Source organism: Rhinolophus sinicus, linkage group LG18 (assembly GCF_036562045.2).
Source record: "Rhinolophus sinicus isolate RSC01 linkage group LG18, ASM3656204v1, whole genome shotgun sequence".
NCBI classification, from domain to species: Eukaryota; Metazoa; Chordata; class Mammalia; order Chiroptera; family Rhinolophidae; genus Rhinolophus; species Rhinolophus sinicus.
The window spans coordinates 12653912-12679854 of NC_133767.1; the positions used below are offsets into that span (position 1 = coordinate 12653912).

General features: G+C 51.6%; 1 protein-coding gene across 4 annotated transcripts in view; it reads right to left on the bottom strand.

Moving 5' to 3' along the window:
* The window catches only part of MGRN1 (mahogunin ring finger 1), a 48613-nt gene that overhangs the window by 21019 nt on the left and 1651 nt on the right, over window positions 1-25943 (bottom strand). For all 4 annotated transcript variants that reach the window (XM_019756445.2, XM_019756443.2, XM_019756446.2 and 1 more), the window contains exons 2-6: window positions 10710-10828; window positions 9035-9123; window positions 8417-8563; window positions 7011-7128; window positions 85-151 (exon numbers count right to left, since the gene is read on the bottom strand). In XM_019756445.2, coding sequence (XP_019612004.2) covers window positions 85-151; window positions 7011-7128; window positions 8417-8563; window positions 9035-9123; window positions 10710-10828 — 540 coding nt within the window. The remainder of the gene's footprint in view (window positions 1-84; window positions 152-7010; window positions 7129-8416; window positions 8564-9034; window positions 9124-10709; window positions 10829-25943) is intronic.

The following is a 25943-nucleotide window of genomic DNA, read 5'->3' on the forward strand; positions in this document are numbered from 1 at the left end:
GAGGGGAGAAGGGCCTGGAGAGGTGGCTTCCTCCCACAGGGGCCACACGCTGGAAGGAAGAACAGAAAAGGAAAGGCGGCTCACCGTCTCCTTCGTCCACCATGGCCTGGATGACCACTGGAAACAACCCCCGGTCCAGGTCAAAGTTCAACTGAGAAAAGGAGGCAAGAACAGTCAGACTGAGCTGGAGGGAGAAGGAGGGGTGGGCGTATTGGGGCTGCGGCAGAGCTCGAGAGGACAGACAAAACGGACAGGAGGACAGAGGCCTGGCTGCACCTTTGTTTTTCTGTGGTGAGCGATAAAAATGATTCAAATGGCAAATTTGTGTTCAACTGTGTGGCATTAAATACAGTCACAATAAGGTCATGCAACCATGGCCACCATTCATTTCCAGAATGTTTTCATCGTCCCAATCAGGAACTCTGTCTCCACTGAGCAATCACTCCCACCCGCCTCCCTCAGCCCCCGGTGACCCCACTCTACTCTATGGACTTGCTGTCCTGGACATTGAACAGAAACGGAACCAGAGTCTCTGTCTTCTGTGCCTGGCTTCCTTCACTCAACGTGGTTTCCAGGCTCACACGTGTGACAGCGTGTCAGTACTTCCTTCCTTCTGAAGGCCACTCTCCTCCCCACACATGCCTGCTCGGCCGTGGTCTCCACACTGGCTCACCAGTGGGGGCCTCGGGTCAGGTCACGCTGAGCCCATAGGACAGGCGGCCAGCTGAGGACATCTGCAGCAGGAGCCGGTCCCAGGCTGTTTGAGGAGGAGGCAGGACTGGGAAGGGACGGGGCGAAGAGGGTCTGGGTGCCCGGCAGGGTCAGACTCAGAACTGGCAGGTTCAAGTCTAGCTCCACGTCCCAAGCCTGTTTCCCCATCTGTAAAAACGGGGTAAAAGCTGTGCCTAATGCAAAGGCCCTGAGCATGGTACCTGGGCGAGCCATCTGAAGCTCTGCATGTTTAGGCAGTGGGAGCCGAGGGAGGTAGGCCAGGAGGGGCTCCCAGAAAGACGCCAGGCTTGGACCCCAGGAATGCAAGCCTTTGGGAGGATGTGAGTGTGCCCCCGACGCATGCAGGGAGGTGGGCAGCGGGGCGTATGGGATGTGTCCGGGCCCGCCCAGGGCCCAGCCAGGCCGCAAGCTCCCCACAGCCGCAGGGTGGAAGGGCTGCACCACAGCAAGCTGAACTTGCCGGAGGGAGGGACACCCTGTCTGCATTCCTGCCTTGTTCTGAGATGACACTGGGGAGGTGATCACCCAAGACAGGAGTTACATGTCACCCAGCTATCCAGGGCACAGTGGCCCTCTGCAAGCCTGTTCCTGCCCTCGCCACCCTGAGTCAGGGCAGGGGCGATCTCGCTGACGACCACCCCAGTTACCCAGGTGATGACCATGCTGGGTGTGCTGCCCTTCCAAGGGTTGTAATTAAGACCAGAAGGGGTTTGTCCAGGTGACAGCGCCGGAAGGGAGCAGAGCTTTGTGCTTCCGGCCAGCTGCTGGGATATAATCCTCAGAGCTGATGGGACTGCCCTGGTGCTCTAAGGGCCGCCAAGTGATTTGCACTGTCTGTCTCCCTTGCACGCTAAGCTGAGCGCTGCCTTCGCGTGGCAGACCGTCGTGCTCTGCTGGTATTGGAATAACAGACAGCAGTCTGGGGTGTGTGTGTGAGGGGGCTCCGCCAGCAGGCAGAGACCCTAGCCCGTCTCTCCTCCTGTCTCCTGGCAGACAGGGCTCACGATGGAGAGCCCAAGCTAAGTAAGCACTCTGTATGCCTGACCTCACGAAACCCTGACAGCCAGAGCAAGGGGCTGTTTCTACCTCCAGGTGAGAGATGAGAAACCCAGGCTCGCAGAGAGAGCGAAACGTGCCCAGTACATCCTGGACAGAGAGCAGAGCCAGGGTCGCCTCCAGGCCTCGCCCACCTGTGTCCTCCCTGTTCCTGGGACAAGCCACCACTGTAGCCCCAGACACCCCTGGTACTTCTGTCCTTGAGACTCTGCTGTCCAGCCTGACCCCCCTGCGGTCTCCTGCCCAGATCTGTCCAAACCCTACAGAAAAGTTGCAGACAGCTACTGTCCACCTGCCCAGCATCCGAGCGCTCTTTTCATGGGGCAGCAGCCCAATTTTCTTTGGTGAAATTTGGGAGCAACCTCTCTTCTACCTTGGGTTTATATGGTCTGGCCAGAGATGGCACGTGCCTGCCTCAAATGGGGGCCTAGGGTGGTCCATCCAAGTACGGCAGGACCCAGGCTGCTGATCTGCAGAGCGCCAGCCTGAGAACGGGGCAGGCTCAGCCGGAGCAGACCCGTCCTGATGACATGGGCCCTAAAGGAAACCTCAAGCCATGCAGCCTTTTCAGAATCTAAGCCAGCAAGTTCCCGCTTTTCTTTTCCTGAGCCAGACTGAGGTGTGTTTCTGTTGCTAACAACCGAAACAGTCCTGGCACAGACACCATTTGGAGGCTGTTGCGGCCGCCTTCCTGGCACCTCCCGCTAATACTCAGACTGGAAATCATGCGCTGTCAACAGAGCCCATGGCAGCACCCTACATGCAGCCTTCACTCAACTGACTCAGCGAACTCCCACAGAAGACCTACACTGGCCGCCCAGTGCTGGGCCAGGGGACGGAGATGGAGATGATGGGGACACTGCGACCTTAGCTCCCCCCAGCCACCAGGGCCTGGGTGCTATGCCACCCTTGGGATGCCCAGCCAGGACAGCCTCCACACATGGGCTGGCACCCCATCCCAGCCATATCACATGGGAGGGCGAGTCTCCCTGGAGGCCCGGGCGGAGGGGGGGACCTTAGGTGTGTGAGGACCCGGGGAGCAAGAACCACCTCCCCTACATGGCTGCTCCACAGAAGTCTCACACCAGAGCTAAGCCCTCTGGGAGAGGGCAGAGGCTTCCACCCACACCAGAGAGGCTGAGGGAAACGTTTATTTTTAATGCAGGAAGAGAGACTTTCTTAGGGAAAAGTGGCCCCCCAGGTCAGGAGAAAGAGCCAGGCAGCTGACGCCAGCATGAGTCACTCTTAGGCTTTCTGGCTCACGCTTCGCTCTTCCCCTCCACGGCCCTGGTGAGGGCCTCGAACCCTGGCACCCTCAGGTTCTCCCTTGATCTCTCCCGGTACAGAGAAGCCCACCCGACGGGGTCTTTGCAAACCCCAGGCCAAATGGATACAAGGAAATAGGGACAATGCAAAGGGCAGAGGAGGAAAGGGACGTGGTTTTGACCAAAATAAATGGAAAGCCATGAGGGGGCTGGTAAGAAAAACTAGTCAAGAAGCCACTCCAGCTTCGAGGAGATCTGTCAGTACTGACCTGGAAAGATGTTCACCATATGATTCCGTAAAAAAGTAAAAACCATATACATGTGGGGGCAGGTAAGAAAAATCTCTATACTTTCCTCTTAATTTTGTGGTGACCCGGAAACTACTCTAAAAAAATTAAGCCTGAAAAAAAATAAAATTGAAAAGCAAACTGTAACCAGGAGAAATGGAAACATGTATTCACACAAAAACTCGTACACAAATGGTCGTCACAGCACCATTATTCATAATCGTCAGTTGCCAAAAGAAGACATGACGCTCCGTGAAAGGAGCCAGATACAAAAGGTGACTTAGCGTATGATTCTGTTTCTATGAAATGACCAGAACAGGCAAACCCAGAGACAGAAAGTAGATGAGTGTTTGCCAGGGGCTGGAGGTGGGGGTCATGGGGGGTAACTGTTAATGGGTTAAGGAGTTTCTTTTTGGGGTGATGAAAATATTTTGGAATTAGAGTGCCAACAGTTGCCCAACTCTGCGAGTCTAGGAAATACCACTGAACTGCACACTTTAAAAGAGTGAATTGTATAGTATGTGAATTATATTTCAATAAGCTGTTTTTAGAAAACAAGCTAAAGAATATGTATACAGTATGACTGCATTTTTATAAAAAAATGCACAAGTGCACACAGGTAAAAATTCTGGAATGCACCCCCAAAAAGGTCAGAAATGGCCCCCTCTGGAGGAAGTGATTCACTCGGGAGGCTTTTGCGTTACCAATTCTGTATAATTTGCACAGTTTACGATACACATTGATTATTGTTATAATCTTTAAATAGGCAAACCTGGGGAGAATGGCTAGCGGATGGCCAAACCTCCAATGGCATGACGCCCACAGCTGCGGGGACAGCGTGGCCATGTCTGCAGACATCTTTGATTGTTATAATTACAGCGAAGGGTGTTCCTGCCACCTAGCAGGTGGAGGCCAGGGATGCTGCTCAATGTCCTACAGTGCACGGGACGGGACAGCCCCCATCACAGGGAATGACCTGGGCCCAAGTGTCAACAGCACCGAAGGTGAGACACCCTGGCGGAAAGGAGAAACCCGAGCTTGGGGCCAGAGGGTTAGTCACGTCTCTAACACTTGCCAGCATCCCCTTCAGCGCCTTCCGCAGGCAATGACATCATGCTAGGACGTAATAACACTGGTTGTTCTCTATACAGTTTAACTTCTGGAACTTTCTATTTATAGCAAGGCTTAGCAGTTCCCCAGCTACTAAGGGGGTGCCCTTATGTGGCACTCGAGGCTGGTTTATGACCCAGGTGTGCCCCAGGACAAGTGACCTCAGTGAGATTCTTGAACCCAAACCGCTGGCCTGACTCAGCACATCTGCAAACACACAGGGGATCTGCTTTGAGCCAGTAGTGAACACAAGGGCGTGGCCTCGACCATCTGATTCATGGTGATCCAGAACCTTCCTGGCCAATTCCCACACCACACCAGGCCCTGCTGCCTCCTCTCCTTCCCCTTATCCCCTATGTGTCTTAGTAACATAATACATGATGACCTTCTAGAGACTTCAGCTAAGTGAAAGAAGCCAGACACAAAAGACCACATATTATACGATCCCATTTGTATGAAATGTCCAGAACAGGCAAATCCACAGGAACAGAAAGCAGGTTAGTGGTTGCCACCAGCTGGGCAAGGGAACAGGAGTAAACTGTAATAGGTAAGAGGGGAGGATGGAAACATTCTACAACTGGATTGTGGTGATGGCTGTGATCATAGCTTCACTACAATCACTGAACTGAACACTCAAGATGGGTGAGTTTTACAGTATGTAAATTATACTTGAATAAATAGGTAAAAAAACGAAACAAAATCATTCAGAAGCGTATGTAGTACCAACACACATGCTGTACAGTCTGTCCCTCGGAATCTGCGAGGCATTGGTTCCAGGACCCTTGGATGCCAAAATCCTCGGATACTCAAGTCCCTTGTGTAAAATGGTGTAGTATTTGCATATAACCTCCACACATCCTCCTGCACACTTTCCATCATCTCTAGATTACTGACAAAACCTACTACAGTGTATGCTGCACACGACGTACATAAATGTTAGGTACGTAGTTGTTTTCCGTATTGTTTAGGGAATAAAGACAAAGTAAAGCCTATATGTGTTCAGTACAGAGGCAACCATCTTATCACGGACCTAACACAGGACACGTCAGCAACAATGTGACATTTTCCCCAAAACGTTTTGATCCGCCTGGAATCCGTGAGTGCAGAATCTGCAGACACAGAGGGCCAGCTATTCATGTCGAGTGTGTATATTACCTAACTCTCTTCCTTACACCAAGACCCTCTGCAGAAATAACCACTGTTTTCAGCTTGATGGGTATGTTTTCTGGTTTTTCCTCAAGCACTGTATACACATACATGTACCTGCAGAAATGACTTTGTGCATTTCTGTGGTGGCCACATACATGAGACTATACTCTATTTGGTTGCCACTTACTATTCTCCGAGCCCAGAGGGGCTTTTCACATCAGTATGTACAGTGGACACAGATCTCTTCCATCTGCTTGAAGGCCACACAGCATCCCATAACAGATGTGAACAAGGGTGTCCACGTTATACATACACAGAGGTGCCAAAAAATGTATACACGTTTTAAGCAAAAAAAAACTGTATTAAAATTGTAATAATATATACCGATAACAAAAGATGAACACAAGTCACGTTTGACTTCTGCAATTACACGAGGTGCTCAAAGTGGTTACCGTCACTGTAATTTTAATACAGTTTTTTCCTTTTTTTAAAATGTGTGGGGCCGGCCCGGTGGCTCAGGCTGTTGGAGCTCCGTGCTCCTAACTCCGGAGGCTGTCAGTTCGATTCCCACATGGGCTAGTGGGCTCTCACTAGGGGTGGTGGGCTCCACCCCTGCAACTAAGATTGAACACGGCACCTTGAACACCGGATGGCTCAGTTGGTTGGAATGTGCCCTCTCAAGCACAAGGTTGCCGGTTTGACTCCCGCAAGGCATGGTGGGCTGCACCCCCTGCAACTAGAAACGGCAACTGGACCTGGAGCTGAGCCGCGCCCTCCACAACTAAGACTGAAAGAACAACTTGAAGCTGAACGGCACCCTCCACAACTAAGATTGAAAGGACAACTGAACTTGGAAAAAAGGCCTGGAAGTACACACTGTTCCCCAATAAAGTCCTGTTCCCCTTCCAAAAAAAAAAAAAATGTGTATACATTTTTTGGCCTCCTGTATATATACGGGTGGTTCCCATAACATCAGTGAACTAAGCAATCCCCTCGTGATAGGCATGTAAGTTGTTTCCAGTTTCTACTATTACAGACAGAGCTGCAATGAACATCCAGCAGGTCCTGCAAATTACCGTCCCTAGCTGAGAAACCACTAGGTGGAAGGGATCCTGCCACGCTGCAGTCTCGTGGCTCCCACAACTGCACCAAAACCCGGTACCGCAGCCTCTACCTGCTGCTGCTCCATCCCGCCTCGCGCATCCAGTCCAGCCAACACGTGGACAGAACACGCTCCACAGTCCAGCACACGTGCGACTGAACACACAGACCATAGTCAGCAGCCACTCGTGATGCTTATCAACCATACAGGAATGTAAGCAAACAGGCCCCAGGGTGCCGGCCCCCCCACAGAGGGGAGGGAATTCAGGAAAGGGGCTAGGGGCCAGGGAAGGCCCAGCCAGGAGGTTACCTCATCGTCCTTCCACTCTGAGAAGTCGATCTTGAAGGAGGGCAGGGAGAAATGCTGGCTCACCCCCCTCTTATAGTGGACCGTCTCAGACTGCAGGGCGGGGCTCTTGGGGCTGTACCTGAAGGGGCAGCAGCGAGAAAGGACGGTGAGACTCTGCCACGAACAAACGCTCTGCTGCATCCCATTCTCAGGGTGAGCTGCCCCTGTCCCCCCGCGGGACCTTGAGGCAGGGGCTGGCAGGTGTTGGTCTTTTGGGACCTAGGACAAACCTGACTTGTAGGTCCCACCCTGCCCGTCCCAGCCCTTCTCTGGGCGGAAGCCAGCCTACGCAGCCATGTGGCCCTTACCCTCCCAAGGGCCACCACAGCCTCATTCTGCTCGCCACCAGCTCTCCCCAGGTTGGGCCTGGTGAGTCTTCCAGAGCCCACACCTGCCAGTCAACGTGGCTGCCTTTCCAGATATGGCTACGTCTTTCCATTTGGCTTTTACAGTTTGTTGACATTTTTGAATAACATGGTACAAAAATGTACATAGTGCAAAGTGCCTTCTCCTACCCCCGAACCTGCACCCACCTTTGCTCCCTGCCACCTGCTTCTCTGCCCATCCACAACCCAGGCATCACGCCCGGGAGAGCTGAGGCAGCCACACGTGTATGCGCGGGCGTCTCTTCTTGAAGAACAGCCCACCTACACTCTGCTTCTTCATTACTCATGCACCCCGAAGCGGCCCCTAACCACCACATACATGTAGGGGCGTCGTGTTCTCTGAACACTGTATTGGCTCCACTGCGGTTGTATTCTGACTGACTCAGTCAGGCCCTCACTGCTGTACACCAGGTGGTCTCCAGGATCCTGCTTTTCCAAACGCTTCCAGGATCCCTCTCTGCCCACATCTTAGCCACACACGCAAGCATATCTCCAACATAAATTCCCAGAAAAGGAATGGCTGGATCAAAGAGTTACATGCATTTTCTGATAAACTCTGGCATCTCCCCATTCAGGAATCCAACACACAAACCTCGCCTACCTCCCTCTGCCCTCCCCATACCTGCTGTCCCTGGGGCCTCTCAGTCTCTAGGACAAAGGACACTCTTGAGGGCCTTGGCACGTCTGGCCTGAGAAACTGGGAAGGGGGTTGCTTATGTGCAAGACTCAAAGCCCAACTCTCAACACCGCTCCATCCCCAGACCAAATCTGGCCCCCGAGTGGTTTTGTCCCCCAGATGGAAACTGGTGCGTTTCTGCCTGGCCCCGCAGACGGGAGGCAGGCCTGCCGTGGTCACGCTGCAGTTGCACATTTCCCACGTTGGGGCCCACAGGATCCTCACTACAAGTAAAACCTCTGCACGTTCAATTATATGAGCCGCGCCCCACCACCCCAGGCCTGCCAGGTGCCACAGGGACTCACACAGCCATGCCGTTCAGGAACTCCTCCACTGCCTGGCAGTAGATGGTGATGGCCACCCGGGCATCGGCATCAAAGGTGAATTCCAGGCTGTAGAGGACGCGGGGCTTCTCGCTGTCCTCAGTGGGGCTGTCAGCACCATCTTTGTACCTGCCGGGGAGGCAGAGGGACAGACGGCAGGTCAGGGGCCACACCTGCAAGAGCGTGCCCACCCTGCACAGGGCACACCGTGCCCCGAGGGGCCCCCGAGTCGGCTGCCTGGCTGCGTCCCACCTTCCTAGAAATGTGGGGGCCTGCTCCCCGTTGACATACGGCCCAACAACACAGGGCCTCCTTCCCTTCCTGCCTCCTGCCCACAGAAAGGAAACCCCAGACGCCTCCAGGTTTAAGGCAGGTTCTCGGCCCCGATGGTCGGGGCGGCACCATGAACGGCTACTGAGGTGCCCTGTGCACTGTGGGGTGTTCAATGGCCTCGCTGGTCTCTGCCCACCAGATGCCACGAGCACCACCCCTCTAGCTGTGAAAACCGAAAATGTCTCCAGACACGGCCCAACGTCCCTGGGCTATAGCTGCCCTGTTGAGAACCCCTAGATTAAAGGGCGGGGTGGGGTCAAAGTTTACCTCACAAGCCGCAGCGAGTCTTTTCGGATGTTCACCAGGCTCCTCAGTGTCTTTACAGGTTCATGGGGGGCAGGAGTGACGTAAGGAAACTAGGAGGGAAAAACAGAGCAATCCCAGATGACTCCCTGGTGTGGCAGGGGACAGAAATCAGGGACAATCAGAGAAATGGTCACATCCCCGCCTGGTGCTCCAGGGCCTTCGTGCCGACCAGGGGACCTTATTTTCATTCACATCAAAGGAAACTGCAGACAACATGTCCGCACTTCGAAGAGCTAGGACCAGACCACCCTGAAAGAGTCCAGCCACATGGCTATGGTCCCCCAATTCCAGGAAGGGCTCTGAGCAACCATAATCTGGCCTGAGGGATCCGGGCGGAGCAATCAGGGTTGGGGTCTCAGGCCTCATCCCAGGGAAGGGACCCAACATCCTGCTGCCCTGAACAAGGCGGGCTTTCCCTACAAGGACGATGGTCAATAAAGATTCCGGAAGGGATGTACGTGCGCGCACGCACGCGTGCTGGAAAGCTGGTGGCATCTGGAAAACGTGGAGGCATCAATGTCACTTTCCTGCTTGTGATAAGAGCACTGGAGTTTTACAAGACGCCATCACTGGGGAAAACCAGGTGAAGAGCATCTGGGTACTCTCTGCACCATTTTGTACAACTGCAGGTGAATCTACGGTGGTCTCAGAGTAAAGGTTGAAAAAACCAACAGATTTATGGGAGGCCTGTATGAGCCAGGCCCTAAGTCCCAGACGAGGCCCCAAAGATGTGAACAGCAAGGTTCTGTTCTCGCCCTCAGGACATGGGAGGGAATCAGAGGCCCCGCTGGTCCCTCAGGTGGGGGAGGGCAGCACTCGGCCCCAGCCCCTCCCGCCCATTAAAGGATCAAGATTTTGTATCAATCAGTTGCTCCAGGGTGAAAACAGCCCCGGAGACCCCTGATCCAGAGGATTCCCGCACCCCAGGCCCAGGGAGGCCCCAGGACCCATTAGCCTTAGGGGACAGAGTCCAGTGTCTGCTGAGAGGACCTGCGCCTGTCCCCTGGCCCACACTGGGGATCTAATACCCCACTCAACATCCCCCCTCAAGAGCCCTCTCTCATCCCTCTCTCTTTTTAGTCCCCATTCGTTAAATGTTCTCTTCTTTACAGTCTGCACTCCCCCCACCCCACCCCAGGGAACAGGGCAGGATCTGTCCTCCGCCCCTGCACCCCTGGAAGTGTCCCAGGTACACAGCAAGTGCCAAATGTGCACCAAATGAATGAACAGCAGTGCATGAACGTGCCTTCTCTGGTGACTGGTGAAGGCGACTTGCAAAAAATGTTCACCGGCCATCTGCGTTTCTCCTTTGGATCACCTCTGTTGCCCATATAGAACGTGGATGTTCTTTTTTCTTCTTAAAGGAAGTCATCCAAAGGGCATAGGATCAAAACCATAACCTTCCATAACCCCGTAGCCTGGATGCACCAGGTTCAGTAGCAGCTGCTCGGTGCCCCAGTGACCCAACCTCGGTCCCCCGGCCTCTAAGGGGGCATCACCAGGACACGCCCCAAGCACATGTCATGTGCACACGTTCAGCTGGTAGCGCTGCTGTGTTTGGGTCATGCCCACTCATCCTTGCAGCTGGGACACGGATGGCTGAGGGCAAGGGCCACCCAGCCCTGCTGAGACCCACCTGGACCGGGCGGTTGCCCAGGAAGTTCAGATCCATGTTCTCACCAAAGAGGTAACCTTCAGGGTGGGGGGTGTCGAACTTCTCGCCTCCCATGAAAAAGTGTGAAGCAAAGTAGTTTCCTGGTTAAACAAAACAAAAACAGTTGTAGATTAAGGCTTGACACAACCAGGGGGAACATCTGATGGCCGAAGTGGCGCGGCCCCGAGAAAGACTCCTTCTGGAGAGAAGCCAGCACAGGCCGTCCCTCCAGCTCTCGCCCTAGCACAGACCTCAGCCCTTCCACCCGCCCGTTCCACCCCTGCACCCGCCCTGACACCCTCCTCCCGACCTCTCCTCCCTTCTCAGGGACATCACTTCCTCCTGCAGCAGGTTGAGCTGTGTCCCCACATGGAGAGTCCCCGTCCTAACCCGCCGGACCTGTGGCCTTATTCAAAACCAGGGTCTTTGTAGGTGCAATCAAGGTAAGAGGATGTCAGACTAGACTGGGGAGACCAGTCTTCACGAGAGAAAGAGGGAGGTTTGGACACAGACACGCAGAGGGAAGGAGGAGGTGCGACGACGGAGGCCGAGACCGCAGTGATGTGGCCAGAAGCCCAGGAACAGCTGGCGCCACCAGAACCTGGAAGGAGCAAGGAAAGGTCCTCCCCCACAGCCCTCAGAAGGAACCAGCCCTGCCGACATCTTGATTCTGGACTTCAGCTTCCAGAACTGGGAGAATAAATTCTGTGGCTTTAAGGCACCCAGTTCGTAGCACTTTGCACATTCCCTGATCCCAGACTAAGTCAGCTCCCCCACCCCCAAATCGGAGCCCCAAGTACTTTTTTGTACCTCGGCACTGGGCACAGTTCAAAACTCTACTGGCTCTGAGTTACTATTTCATTCATATCTGACTCCCTGCCCCCTTCCGCGCCCCTCCCCCCCATGAGGACTGAGGCTGGAACAGGTCTGGAGGGAAGGTCAGGAAAAGGCGGAATCAAGCCCGTAGCCAGGCCGTCCCTGCTTCACAGTGGGAGACAGGTCCCTGGCTGCGAACGGCCTGCTCCAACCTCCTGGTTATATCCACATTATGTCCCACAAGTTCCCAGAGTTTCCTCTCCACAGGCAGAAAACGGGTGAGGCAGCCCTCCTCCAAGAAGGCGGCGGCGCTCACCTCCTGGTATCCGTCTCTGGGTAGACGCTTCCTACATGAACAGGGCTGACCTGTGTAAGCAGCAGGGCACTGTGAGAGGAGGAGCAGGACTTTGGAGGCTCAGGGGGAAACGGGCCTCCCTGTCGTCAGGACACGCAGCCAGCCCTGTGGAGAGGTCCACGGTGAGGAACCGAGGCCTCCAGCCTCCAGCCGGCGCCAACTCGCCAGCCCCGTGAGGGAGCCGCCCGGGAAGCAGACCCTGCAGCCCAGCTGACAGCCTGACTGCAACCTCGTGGGAGCCCCAAATTCCTGACCCACAGAAACTGTGAGATGATATGCATTCATTGTTGTAAAGGGCTAAATTTTTAATTTGTTACTTGGCAAAAAATAATGAACACAACAGGCTTCACTCTTCTTTCTCCTCTCTGGGCTCCTGATCCTAACACGTTTCTGTGGCTACCACCCTGGTCATAGCCACAGTATCTCCTGCCTGGTTTACTGTAATCTACTCCTCCCGTCTCCCCACTCTCACCTCGCCCCAAAGTTTGTTTCCCACATCGCACCGCTCACAAACTTCCGATGACCTCCTAATCACGCTAAAATAGGTCCCAAACTCCTCCGCATGGCCTGCAAGGCCCTGTACAATGCAGACCCTGCCAACCCCATTCATACCCCAGGGCCTTTACACTTGCTGTTTCTTGTACTGATGAAGTTCCTCCCCAAGAGTTCTGCCTTGATCCTTCACGTCATGTTTCCTTCTAAACAAGGCCTTTTCTGATCATTCCTTTTTATGTTTATAACCTCCACGCCTCCAGTTTGCTGACCAACCACCCCCATTCCCCTTCTCTGCTTTGTTCTTCTCGAGAACACTTTTAACAACCTGATGTACTATATACAGGAGGCCTCCACGTCTCAGTGCAGTTTTAAGCTTTAATAACTTCAGAGATATAAATGTTACAAACTAAAACCTCTGGATTAACAGGCAGTGGATGACTATTACTTTTTTTGGCTTTAATTGTATTTTATACATTTTCTATAACTAACCTGTATTACTTTAAAACAAGAAAAATTATTTTTAAAAGATTAGAGACATGGGTCAAGGATGTGTGTTACAGCAGTGGTTGTAATATCACAAAACTGGAACCACGTTCTGGAAAAACCATGGAGTTGTAGACTCTAAAAGGGTGGGTTTCAAAGTATGTGAATTATACCACAATAAAGCTGTTATTAGGAGCTGGAGGGAATTACTTGCTCAAGCTGTCAGCTGGGAAATTATCAACAATTTTTTTTTTTAGGTATTAGATCTTTATGTGATCTTTGTATCTTTTTTGCAAATAACTTGAAATTACATGCTATTGCTGTGCCAAACCCCTATTGATTCCCATCTACTGATTTACTTGTATATGAACAAGGTTTCTCAACTTAAAATGAAAAATAGAAGAACTGAGGCTCACCTGTCTCATTCCAACAACAGGATATTGTCAACTGTGAGAACATGAATTAATTGGGGGGAAAGGAACCCATCCACTTAAAAGGTATGTGTTCAATGTTTTTTCAGTATTTGTTTATTACTTATAAAAACTGTAATATTTGTGTTGTTTTGATCAATTGGGTATTTGTAATGCCTACTCAAATCAGAAGAAAAATCCTTTTTTAAAAGTCCCATTTCAATTTATGTACATATTGTGGTTGTAGAGGCATACAATGTGGTGAACAAGAAAAGACTTTCAAGCATAAAAAGCTGCAACCACCTTCCCTGTCCCTCAAGACAAGTCACTATGGCAGTGACAAAATGGGACCACACACCAGTTAAAAGGAGTGGGCCAGGTCTCCGCCTGTCAGCACGGAGCAGTCGCAAAGCAACCAAGACTCACACAGAAGCGTGTGAAAGCAGCCCCACAGCTCGGACGTGGACACCTACACAGGCAGGAGGATGAACGAGACACGGGAAGGAAGTGCCCGGGTTCAAGACGGGGTCGGAGAAGTGGGAAAGAAAGAGACAATATGAAAAACGCTACCGTGAATTCTGAACGAGGGCGTTCGCTGTGTCACTCTCTATACTTTCCGGTACGTATTTTAAATGTTCACATTTTTAAAAAAGGAACTTTTAAAGGAGGAATGTGTGCATCAGAGAGAACTGGTAGCAGCTCCCAGGTGGACATGCGTGGGTGCGTGCATGTGTGTATACATGTGGGTAGGCATGCTGTGCTTGCATGGGCACGTCTGTATGTACGTGTGCCTGGTGTGTGTTGTGTACATATCGTGCATCTATGGGTGTGTGCACACTTTAGGACCCAGAGGCACAGACAGGGCTATGAAGAGGGAGGAAGGAGAAAAAGAAATGGTGACTGAGGGGAGAAACAGAAAGACGTGAAGATGAAAAGAGAACAAAAGCCACCACACCACTGGCTTCCTCCATGTCGCCAAGGCAGTGCCCCAGTCTGGTTTGCCCACGGAACCCTCAAAGGGGAACAAAGCCTGCCCCCTTTCCATGCAGGAATCTGCACGCAGAGGTCACCGAGCTGGTGATGGTGGAGCTGGGCTCAAACCTGCTGACTCTAAATCCACTGTGTGTCTCCGCCCCACGGGAGCCTCCACTCCCGCAGCTCGGGGACAGCAGTCAATGGTCAGCAGTGTCATCTCTGGTCACAAAGGGCGGCTATTCCCACACAATGTTCCCAGTCAGAAAATCCTTCTGTGGCGACTCTTGGAGGGCCTGCCAGCGGCCACGATTTTAGCCCAGAGCCCCAACTACGTGGCAACGACGCACTGGAGGACCCCACAGCGTCAGCCTCAACAGGGCGGTCCTCAGACAGGCCGGCTTAAACAGATTCATGGCCCTTGTCCCCTCCTTCACGTCACACTGGTCAAGAGCACTGGAGCTCAGGCAGTTTGCCTCCTCTCTGCCCAGGGATTCAGACTCTGTCCTATTTACAGGTGTCCAGGCAACCTGGATGACAAAGAGGTGAATAGTCACTGAGACAAAGGCCGGACGCCCCTCCTGGGAGTCTTCCCCGTGTTCCCACACACGGCCCTGTCTTCCCTCGTACACGGCAGGGGCAGGACACATATTCATCATCTTCCACAGATGAGGAAAATCAAAGCCACGAGCTAGGTGACGGCCGGAGGAGGTGGGCAGGTACCGTCCCTTCCTCACGGGCTGCAGAGCGAGCCAAGGGGACTTATGGGTTCTCTTCTGCTTTGTCCATTCTGCTTTCAAAGCTGTGTAGTACACATGTGCGCAATGACCACGATTTACAACAGAAAAATGGAAAGATTCTAAATTACTTAAATGAACCAACCTTTCTGAGGGAGGCACCAGGACTCGCAAAGATCTCAGAGGATCAGAGTGAAGGCAAAACAGACCAGCACGGAGCACAGATGGATCCCATTAAACAAAGGGTCTCGAAGGATCCACACCAAACTGCTGGCGGGAACCTTCGAGGAGGTGGGGAGAGAGCTGGGGAAAGTGGGGATCTCCACGTTCTCCCTAAAAACATCCGCACTGCTTGAATCCTTAGCCACCCAGAGACTTTGTTTTAAAACCCAAGTTTATCAAGAGACCAGGGCTTGGGACCCCGCTACAGATTGAATGTCTGTGCCCGCCCCTTTCACATGTTGAAACCTAACCCCAATGTGATGGTATTTGGAAGTGAGGCCGCCAGGGGGTGATTAGGTCACGAGGATGGAGGTCTGCTGAATGGGACCCGCATCTCACCATGACCCGTGGAGCAGGGCTGTGTGTCTTGGTCTCAGGACGCTCGAGTCCCCTGACCCCTGAGGGCTGCTTGCCTGGGGAACGTGGGCTCCAAGTGCCTGACGTGATGTCTTTCCAGCACAGTTCCTGGTAACCCAGCCTCCCTCCTCATACCCATGATGCTCCAGCCCCAGGATAGTGCTGTCTCCAGCAACGGACGTTACCATGCGTCCACCTCAGGGCTGGCGCCCATGCACCACTCTGCCCACTAGTGGTTCTGCTGCACTGCCCACCTTGCCTCGTACCACCTTTCTGGCCAGGATCCCGGAGCTTTCTCCATTCCCTCTGGCCCAATGGGCTGCTCCCACCTTTCAACTGTGAGGTGAGGCTTCCCATGACCTCCACGCAGGCCATCAGCTCCCTGTCCAGCAAATCCTATTGGTTCTTATCTGTTGGCTGGTTTACACTCTGTCCTCTCCTTGCCAAGACCAGGGTCACATGTTTGTTCACTGTCCCATACCCCCGGTGGCCACCACCATGGCCTGCACACAGTAGGAGCTCGATAAAAATCCACCAAATAAATGAAGGTGGATGACATTATTATTACTATTTGACAGTCGAAGAAACTGAGGCACAGAGAGGCCGAGTAACCCGCTCAAGCCACACACCAGTGACAGGTGGCATCCTCACTGAAAACCCATGCTGACCCAAGAGCCCACACTGCATTCTCAACCGCGCCAACCCCAATATGTGTTTTTTCACCACCACCAAGCAATTCTCCAATTCTTAGCAGACTCCGATGGGGTGGCCTACAAATTGAGCTCAGTTCTGCCACTACCTACCTGCAGACAGCGTCAGGTCCCTCAGGTTAAGGGCTCCGTCCCACATGACTGTCCCTCCCCCTCAGATGCCAATCACAAGTCCAGGTTGTCACCTGTGCTTCTGACCAATGGGCCATAGATTAGAGGGTCCCATGACCTCCTCTGTGGGTTCAATGATTTGCTACAGCAGCTCCCAGAACTCAGGAAAACAGTTCACTCACCAATTACCAGTCTATTACAAAAGGACACAGTCCAGCAACAGCCAGAGGAAAGAGACACACAGGGCGATGTGTGGGGAAGGGGTGCAAAGCTCCGTGCACTCAGCCGCCTGCCCAGAACCTCCCGTGCTCACCAACCTAAAAGCTCTGCAAAGCGGCCCCTTTGGCTTTTGTGGGGGACTCATGACTTAGGCACAATTGATTAAATCATGGGCCTTAGGCGGTCATCTCAAACTCCAGCCCTCAAATCACACCATTGGCTCCCCCGACAACCAGCCCCCATTCTTAGGCATTTTCCAAAAATCACCTCATTGGCATAAACTCAGGTGTGCTTGAAAGGGGTTTGTTACAAATACCAAAAAACACCCATTTCACTTTTATCATTCATCACTGAGGACATTTCAGGGGTTTTAGAAGTTCTGTGCTAGAACCGGATCAAGACCAAATCTTATTTTTTATTATAAATCACAATAGCCCTGCCAGGTAAACCGTGACATTAATAAAGACACCCTCCACGCCCTCCTCCTAAGAAACACAACTGGCCCAGGAACCTGGGACACTGGTGCTGACATGCTTATCCTCATTCCCACTCCAGTGAACAGGCGAGAAGGCGTCTGCAAAGGCTGGGAACAGTTCATTGATTCCACAGGCTGAAAACATTTCTCATCCTGTAAGAGGGGGGACATTCCCATTACCAGCTTCCTGAGATGTGCGCTGCTAAGCCCCCGCCGCCCTGACCAGAGGGAGGTCAGAACCTCTCAGGGAAGCATCTGTAGGCCTCGGAGAACAGCCCGCCCAGGGGGAGGCCAGCAGCCCCCACAGCCTTTGAGCCTGTTTCCAAACAATGGGAGAGAAGAGATTGACCCCAGGGGGTCCCACCCACCTCGAATGTCCCTGCTCATGGACTCGCCTTGGCCAAATCACACACGTGCACAGAACAGCACTTCTCTGCCTGCCACACGCAGGCTGGTGACTCGGTGGCCCTAACCTCTCTGGGCCTCAGTGTTCTCATCTGTAACATGGGAGGCCTCAGTGAAGTACACTGGCTGCAGACTGGAGATGAGGGGAAGCTCAGGAAGACGTAAGGATAAAAGGAGCCAATTATGCAAAGGACCTTGCACCATGAAAAGACACCTGATAAATGAATAGACACCTGATAAATGTTTGTTTCCCAGCCTCCCTCCAAGGTGAACGGCCTATTTATTACAGCGGGGCCATCTTAAAGCTCTCAGCCCCCAGCAAGGAGGGAAGACTAAGCAAAGATTCTGGCTCACACTGGGTTTCCCAAAAATTGTTGTAGCCGCCTTTTTTTTTTGGTGGTGGGGGGGGGTGTCATGCAGGGTCTCAGCTCCTGCTCCCCGCACAAGAATGCAGGACATGGTGAGGTCAAATAGGAACACCCACGGGGCCATAGATAGTCTCGCTGGCGGCCGGTGGGGACACAGGAAGCAGGAGCCGCAATCTGCCATCAGCTTCTTTGCCAACCAACCAACCAACAACCCCTTTGCCAGCGTAGCCACGACAGTTATATTAGTGGCCAATGGCTAACTGGTTACAGCTGATGGCCATCTGATTACAGCTGATGGCCATCTAATAACTGAGTCAGCACCTTTCCACGTGAGGCCGTGAGGCCGATAGCCTGGAAACTGCTCTCTGGGACTCTGTCCCCACAGGGGGCAGGAGGGGTCCTCCCCAGTTTATACCCCTTTTCTGAAAACAATCTCCACCACCGCACAGGGGTGCGCCCCAGCCACCATCAAAGCCCACAGTTCCCACCTCCTGGACACAGCTGGCTAGCCAAGGTGGACAGTTCCCACCCCCTGGACACCTGACCGTGCTGGGCCAATAACCAGATTCTCTCGCCCGTGGAGATGGGCTGGGGATCACCACCCCACTTGGTCCTTGAGGGCCCTGGTGGGCAGCAGTTGGCTTTACACAGCTCACAGCAGCATCAGGCTGACATCAGAGCGGAGCAGGGGCTCTGCATTCCCACAGCTCCCCTTCTCGGTTTCCCCTCCCTCGGGGTCCAGAGAACCCTGCCCCCAGCCTTCCAATGCATTCCATTTCTTGCCTAACCTAAATGCCACAGCCATAGCCAATTTCCAAAGAATTCCAAATGTAATAAAAAGCACTTCAGAAAGAACTCTTGTAAATCAGAGAGAAAAAAGAGACAATCCAATATTAAAAATATGCCAAAGATGTCACCAGACCCCTCACAAAAGGAGGAGGAGAGATGAATGGCAATCTACATCCAACAAGGTGTCCAATCCCTTTGGTCATCAGGGAAAGTAAATTACAACTACAACGAGCTATCCTTGGCTAAAACTTCGCTGAAACGAAAAAGAAAGGCAACAAAATACACACTCCTGACACTATGCAGTTGTTGATGAGAATGCAGAGCAAACAGAACTCTTCGCACTCCGCGGTGAGGGTGCAAATTAGTTCAACTGCTCCAGAAAACTGTAAAACCTGCTGACGCCCCACACACGCCCCCGAGGTCCCCACCACCCACTCCTAGGTATGAAAAGGACCCAGAGGCGAGTAACTTAGTCAAAATCACAGTCGGAAAGGACAGTGGTGCTTGCCAGGGACTGGGCGGGAGCAATGGAGAGTTAGTGTTTAACGGGGACAGAGTTTCAGTTTCACAAGATGAAAAGAGTCCTGGGGCTGATGGTGGTGATGGCTGCACAACACTGAATGTCACACCACTGAGCTGTGCATTTAAAAATGGTTAAGGTAGTAATTACGTTATATGTGTTTCACCACAATTAACAAACCTGGGGGAAAAAAAAAAAACAGACCCAAAGAAATGGGAGTCATAGACACCAAAGCCAGTCACAAGTGTCAATGGCAGCATTTTGCGTTAAGACCCAAACCGGAAATTCCTCCAACGCCCGTCCATGTGAACAAAGGAACACACTGGGGCATCAACAGACACTGGAGTATCACGTGGCAAAGGAAGGCAACCAGCTACTGCTCCATGGACTGTGCCAGGGCCCTCATCACTAAATGTGGAGGGAAAGAGTGTCTGCTTCCATTTATAGCAAGTTCAAAGACAGGCAACACTCCCCTCCAGTGGGGTCTGCAGGGGGTTTCTCAGGGAGGAAGGAGATTGGGCAGGGGCTTCAGGGGGCTGCTCCTGTTCTATTTCTTCAACACTCACTTCCTGCTCATGCACCAAGCTGCATGCTTACGCTTTGTACATTTTCTACGCTGTGTACATTTTCTACGGGTTACACTTTGATTTTAAATATATGTGTATATACACACTTTGTTTGTTTTGAGACATTTTACTTCAAAATACTACGTCCACGTGGCATGCTTTAGAGTTTAACTAAAGCCAGACACAAATCTTCAATTGAAAAGACTCTAGAAACTGGTATTATCTAACATACAAGGTCTAAGTTAAATTGATTTCCATTATTATTCATAGAAGGAATAGAGTAAGCCATCAATCAAAATGACACACACATTTTATAAAACACTGACCTGAGTACAAGTTCTTTCCATCCCCCCAAAGGCTCCCCAGGGAGTCTGGTGACTCAGGGACATCACAGTGACCATGAGATCCATGGAGCAGGACATCTAGATTGTAGAAAGCTCCAGACAGGAGGGAGCCAGCATGCCCACCCTGGGAGGTCGGCCCAGGAGTGCCCAGGACCGAGGGACAGGGCCCAAGCCAACAGGATGCAAGGCCTGAGAAAACGGTGTTCTTTGTAACCAGCCTCAGGCCTTACAGACACAGAAGTGGACAGAAGGTCCAATGTCAGGATCATTCCTGAGGCCTCCAGCCTCTCATTTAGCTCTGTGAGAAAGCAAGCCATGCTATTTCTCGATAGACAGCAAGTGGCCACTCGCCCACGCTGTTCCTCTATTTCGGCTTTTCTGCAAATGGCAGAGGGACTGGGCCTCACCCCTCCTCCGATCCTGTCCTGGTGACACAGGCAGAGCTAAGCCCGGTTCCTGCAGCTCTGAGAAGCCAGGTAGAGGCAGTTGGCAGAACTGAACGATTCTACAGTTAGTTACTGAGCCCTGGAGTAGGTGCTGGAGGGTTGGTGTATGTGACATCATCCGCTATTATTTTACGGGACAATATGAGGCAGCACGACATGCCCGGAAACGCATATGGGAAATGCCAAGTGGAACACGGCCCCAAGCGAATGTCTGGCCTGGGCAGCACTGGGTCTGGGAAGTGTCAGTGAGGTCATCCAGGAAGTGCAGGATGTCCTCCAGGAAACTTCCAGGCCCACAGCAAAACACAGCACCAGGGCATGGTCCCAACCTGTCGCCTCACACACAGTGGCAGAGTAGGCACTACAAGAGGCCTAGGGAACCAGAGGTTACCCCGGTGAGTCGCGGAGCCCGAGGCCTGGCTCAGGACTCCGAATCACCCACCATGTTTGTGGAAGGGTGTGTTGTAAACACAGCAAAGGCCCCCACCTGTGAGGAGCACGCACGCACATACACGCCTTTTCTCCTGGGTAGCCAAGCCCTCCGTCACAGCCAATGATGGGATGGCAGTAGCCACCTTCCCGCCATGGGCTCAAAGGCTCCCTGGCCACCTGGCCAGCCCAGCACCAGCTCAGGCCAACTGCAATGCCAGGCGGTGCGGGTCTGCGGGGAGCAGCGTTTCAAAGGGCCAAGAAAGGGCGCTGTTAGGTTTCAGCATGAAACATGGCGGGATCAATGAGAAAGTTCAACAAAGCCCAGGGAGGGCGCGGCTGGCAAGAGCTCGTACACAGGCAGGTTATTGTAGTCAACGGGAAGCGACAGTTTCTCAACAATTCCCAGAGAAACTACGGAAGGTCCCCTGACACATGCACGGAACTGAGTGAGGGATGTGGGACCTACAGACAAACACACAAAGCTCCAGGGCTCTCTCAAAACCCCGAGGGAGGGCAGGTGACACCCCAACGTCAAGACTCCACAAATCTCAGCCCCAAGGCCAAAGGGCCCAAGTGCCAAGGGCATGCTGCTAAACCCACACCACTTTCTTCTTTTTTTTTTTTAAAGAGCATTTATTTATTTATTTTTCAGCTTTTATTTATTGTAAGTGTGTTTTTCCAGGACCCATCAGCTCCAAGTCAAGTAGTTGTTTTCAGCTACCTGTGGAGGGCGCAGCTCCCAGTGGCCCATGTGGGGATCGAACCCGCAACCTTGTTGTTAAGAGCACGGCGCTCTAACCAACTAAGCTAACCGGCCGCCCCCTCCTTCTTCTTCTTTAGGGAAACAGGTTCTCAGATACCTAGCCCCCATGGCCAACTGAAAAGTTTTTTGTTGCTGTTGTTTTGTTGTTGTTTTGACCTAAAATATAGCAACGGAAACCCAGAAAATGCAGCTTGTGTATACAAGTCTTACAACAATAAACTCCAAACAAAGCTGACACAAGCAGGAGTGCAGAATTAGTTCTCGTGTGAACGGCACAGGTGACACTTGGGGAAGGGGGACGTCTGCTCACGATGCTCCTGATGATGGTGCAGGTCTTTGCGCGGGGAGGAAACCCCGTGTGCGTGTGGAGCCCCCTCTCCCCACCCCCATCCCACGACATGTGCGTCTCAGAGTGGAAGCTCACTCCCTCGGGACAGAGATGGTCCACGGACTCAGAATGCCCCCGTGACAGAGGACACCCGTGGTGATACGGAAGGTCCTCTCTGCTCTAGAATACCTGCCTCGGCTCTTTCCTTCAGGCACCAAGTACATGAGACTTGGCGAGGCCCTCCTCTGGAAAGGGCAAACCCAATGCCAGCGTGGACTGTGGGCGCAGGCAGCGCTCAAGCAGCTGTTTCTAGACCGCCCTCAACACACAAGCACACACCGCAAGTCTCCTCTCACCCACCTGGGGCCCCTCCATCAGACGGGAGACACCCAGGAATCTTCGGTCCTCGCCTGACACCACACGGGATAAGAGGCAGCCTAGTCTGAGCAGCGCGCACACTGGGGAGACTGGCGTCATTTTCTGTCATAACGCTGCACAAGCATTTATTAAACGCCTGTGTGTGCCAGGCCCAGGTGCTGTGCTACAAAGGGCTCAATCTGATTTCTAGTTCCTCTGCCAAAGAGGACAAAAGTCTGGTATCACAGGGACATGGCAAAGCTCCAATAAGATAACAGAGGTGAAATGCTCTGAAAGTACACACACCTCATGCACAAAAGGTGTAGGTCTGGGGCGTATCCCCCACTGCTCTGGGGCTGGTGGGTCACAGGGCTGATTGTCCCTCCTTCTGACGCTTGTCTGAGGTGACCTGTCCCAGCATGACTTCCCTTAAACTCCATGGCAGGGCAGGAGGCATTCCTCTGAGACACACAATTAACAGGAACAACAGCAGTAGGAGAAGTAAGCGTGGCAGCAGACGCCCATGGCAGCAGCCACCCGTGGCCAGGTACTCTGTGCGGGTACCGACAGTCCTCCAGGCTCTCTTCCACCTGCTTTGACCCTTGGCTGGGGACCAGCCAGCTGTGTGAGGGGCAAGGAAGTGCAGAAATAAATTCTCACATTTATGGTCAACTGATTTTTGACAAAGGTGCAAAGGCAATTTGATAGGAAAAGAACAGCCTTTTCAACAAAGAATGCTGAAATAACTGAATATCCACTTGCAAAACAATGACCTTAGATCTCTACCTCAACTATACATGAAAAAAATAACTTCAAATGGATCACATACCTAAATGTATGAGCTAAAACCATAAAACTTCTAGGGAAAAAAAAAGGAGAAAAATCTTTGTGATCTTGGGCTAGGCAAAGATCTCTTAGATATAACTGCAAAAACATTAACCTTTTAAAAACATTGATAAATGGAACTTGACCAAGATTTAAAACTTTTACTCCTCAAAAGACACCATTAAGAAAATGGGGGGCGGGGCGGGGGGTCAGCCCGGTGGCTCAGGCGGTTAGAGCTCCATGCTCCTAACTCCGAAGGCTGCTGGTTCGACTCCCACATGGGCCAGTGGGCTCTCAACCACAAGGTTGCCAGTTCAATTCCTCGAGTCCCGCAAGGGATGGTGGGCAGCGCCCCCTGCAATTAAGATTGAACTCGCACCTTGAGCTGAGCTGCCGCTGAGCTCCCGGATGGCTCAGTTGGTTGGAGGGTGTCCTCTCAACCACAAGGTTGCCGGTTCGACTCCCGCAAGAGATGGTGGGCTGCGTCCCCTGCAACTAGCAATGGCAACTGGACCTGGAGCTGAGCTGCGCCCTCCACAACTAAGACTGAAAGAACAACAACTTGACTTGGAAAAAAGTCCTGGAAGTACACACTGTTCCCCGATAAAGTCCTGTTCCCCTTCCCCAATAAAATCTTTAAAAAAAAAAAAAAAATGGGGGGGAGGGACACAAAAAACAAAAAAAACAAGCCATACACTGGGAGAAAATATTTGCAAATCCCAGAGCTGATAAAGGAATTTGTATCATTGCATCTAGAATACATAAAGAAATGTCACAACTCAGTAAGAAAACAAACAATACAATTTTTAAAAACTGAACAAAAGACTAAAACACATTTCTCTCTCTCTCTCTCTCTCTCTCTCTCTCACACACACACACAGAATATGTTCAACATCATCAGTCATCAGGTAAATGTAAATCGAAGCCACAATGACATCACTTCACACCTACTACGGTGGCTATAATTAAGACAGACAATAACAAGTGTTGGCAAGGATGTGGATACACTGGAACCTTCATACACTACTGGTGGGAGACAATGTAAAATGGAGCAGACACTATGGAAAACAGTCTGGCAGTTCCTCAAAAGGATAAACATAGAGTTACCTATGACCTAGCAAGCTCATTCCTAGGTACTTACCAAAGAGAAAGGAACAGGGGCATACAAACGTTCACAAATGTTCACAGCAGCTTCATTCATTAATAGCCAAAAAGGGGAAACAACCCAAATGTTATTACCTGGTGAATAGGTAAAATGTACTGTATCCATACAATAAAATACACATACACTACAATATGGAAGAAGCTCAAAAAAATTATGCTAAGGGACAGAAGCCAGACACAAAAAAAGACTACATGTTGCTTGATTTCACTTATGTGAAATGTTCAGAAAGACCACATTTTAAAGACAGGCGGCAGATTAGTGATGGGGTAGGGGCAGAAACTGACGGCAAATAGACACGAGGAAACTGGGGGGTGATGGAAATGTCTAAAACGGATTATGGTGGCAGTTGCACAATTTTATAAATTTACTAAAACATCACCAAATCGTGTGTTTACAATGGATGAGTTGTATGGTACACAAATTATACCTCAATAAAGTTAAAAAGTAAAATAACTACAATAAAAACAAAGCAAATGCTATTAATATTAAATTCGAGCTAAGTACTGTTGCAATACGTGCTGAAAGTCCCATAAGCAAAAGAAAACTGGACAAGAGGTCTTAAAAGTTCTCACTACACACACACAAAGTAACTGTGAGGTTATGGATGTGTTAACTAACCTTACTGCGGATATCACTTCCCAATATACACATGTATCAAATCGTTACACTATATACCTTAAACGTCCACGGTGCTAATTAGATCTCAAAGCTGGGGTAGACATTGGACAGGGTTAGGTGTTAAAAAAAATATTAGCACCCAAGGATTCTTTCTCCTTGATATAATCAACACAATTGACAGAGACCTGAAAAGATAACAACTTTCCCATAAAAGCAATTGAATGGTCCATGGGAGTTCCCCCTAAAGTCACTTCAAACCCCCCACCCCCCGTGGTCCCCAGTCTACCATTGGAGAAGACAAACAATCTAATTTTTAAAAACTCCGAATGTCCCTTCTGTCTCCGACTGACCCTCCCTGAACAAGGCGACCTGAGGGACGAGGAAGCAGAAAGGACAGCCTTTGGACTGACCAAGCCCAAAACACTGCATGCAGTAAAGCCAAGGTGGCACCTGGATGTCGGCCCCAATCGATTAGTTGTGGCTGACTGGGGTGTGGGTGGTGGATTCTGAAACCAACTCCAGTCTCCGTGGGAAAGAGTCCTCACTGGTTAGCAAGGTCTGCCACTCTGAAAATGCCTTGTATTTGTGGTTTTGCTCAAAGGCCCAAGCAAAGGGACATCAAGTGCTCTGGTGCCAGGTGACAGGACATGCCACATTAACTCTTTGCTATCTCTGCCACACCAGTGCTAACTGTTCTTAGGATCTGAGCCGGTCACCCGATTTCCTTCTTAAGCCATGATAGCAGCTCATACTTTGTTAATACTTTACTCTTAGGTGCCAGGCACTGTTCTGAGCACTGAGCAAGGATCAACCTATTTTACAGATGAGGAAAATGCGACCCAGGGGACTAAGCAACTTGCCAAGGTCACTCAGCTAAAGAAAAGCTGGAAGAACATCAGCGATGGAAGAGGCTGACTTCATAACAACT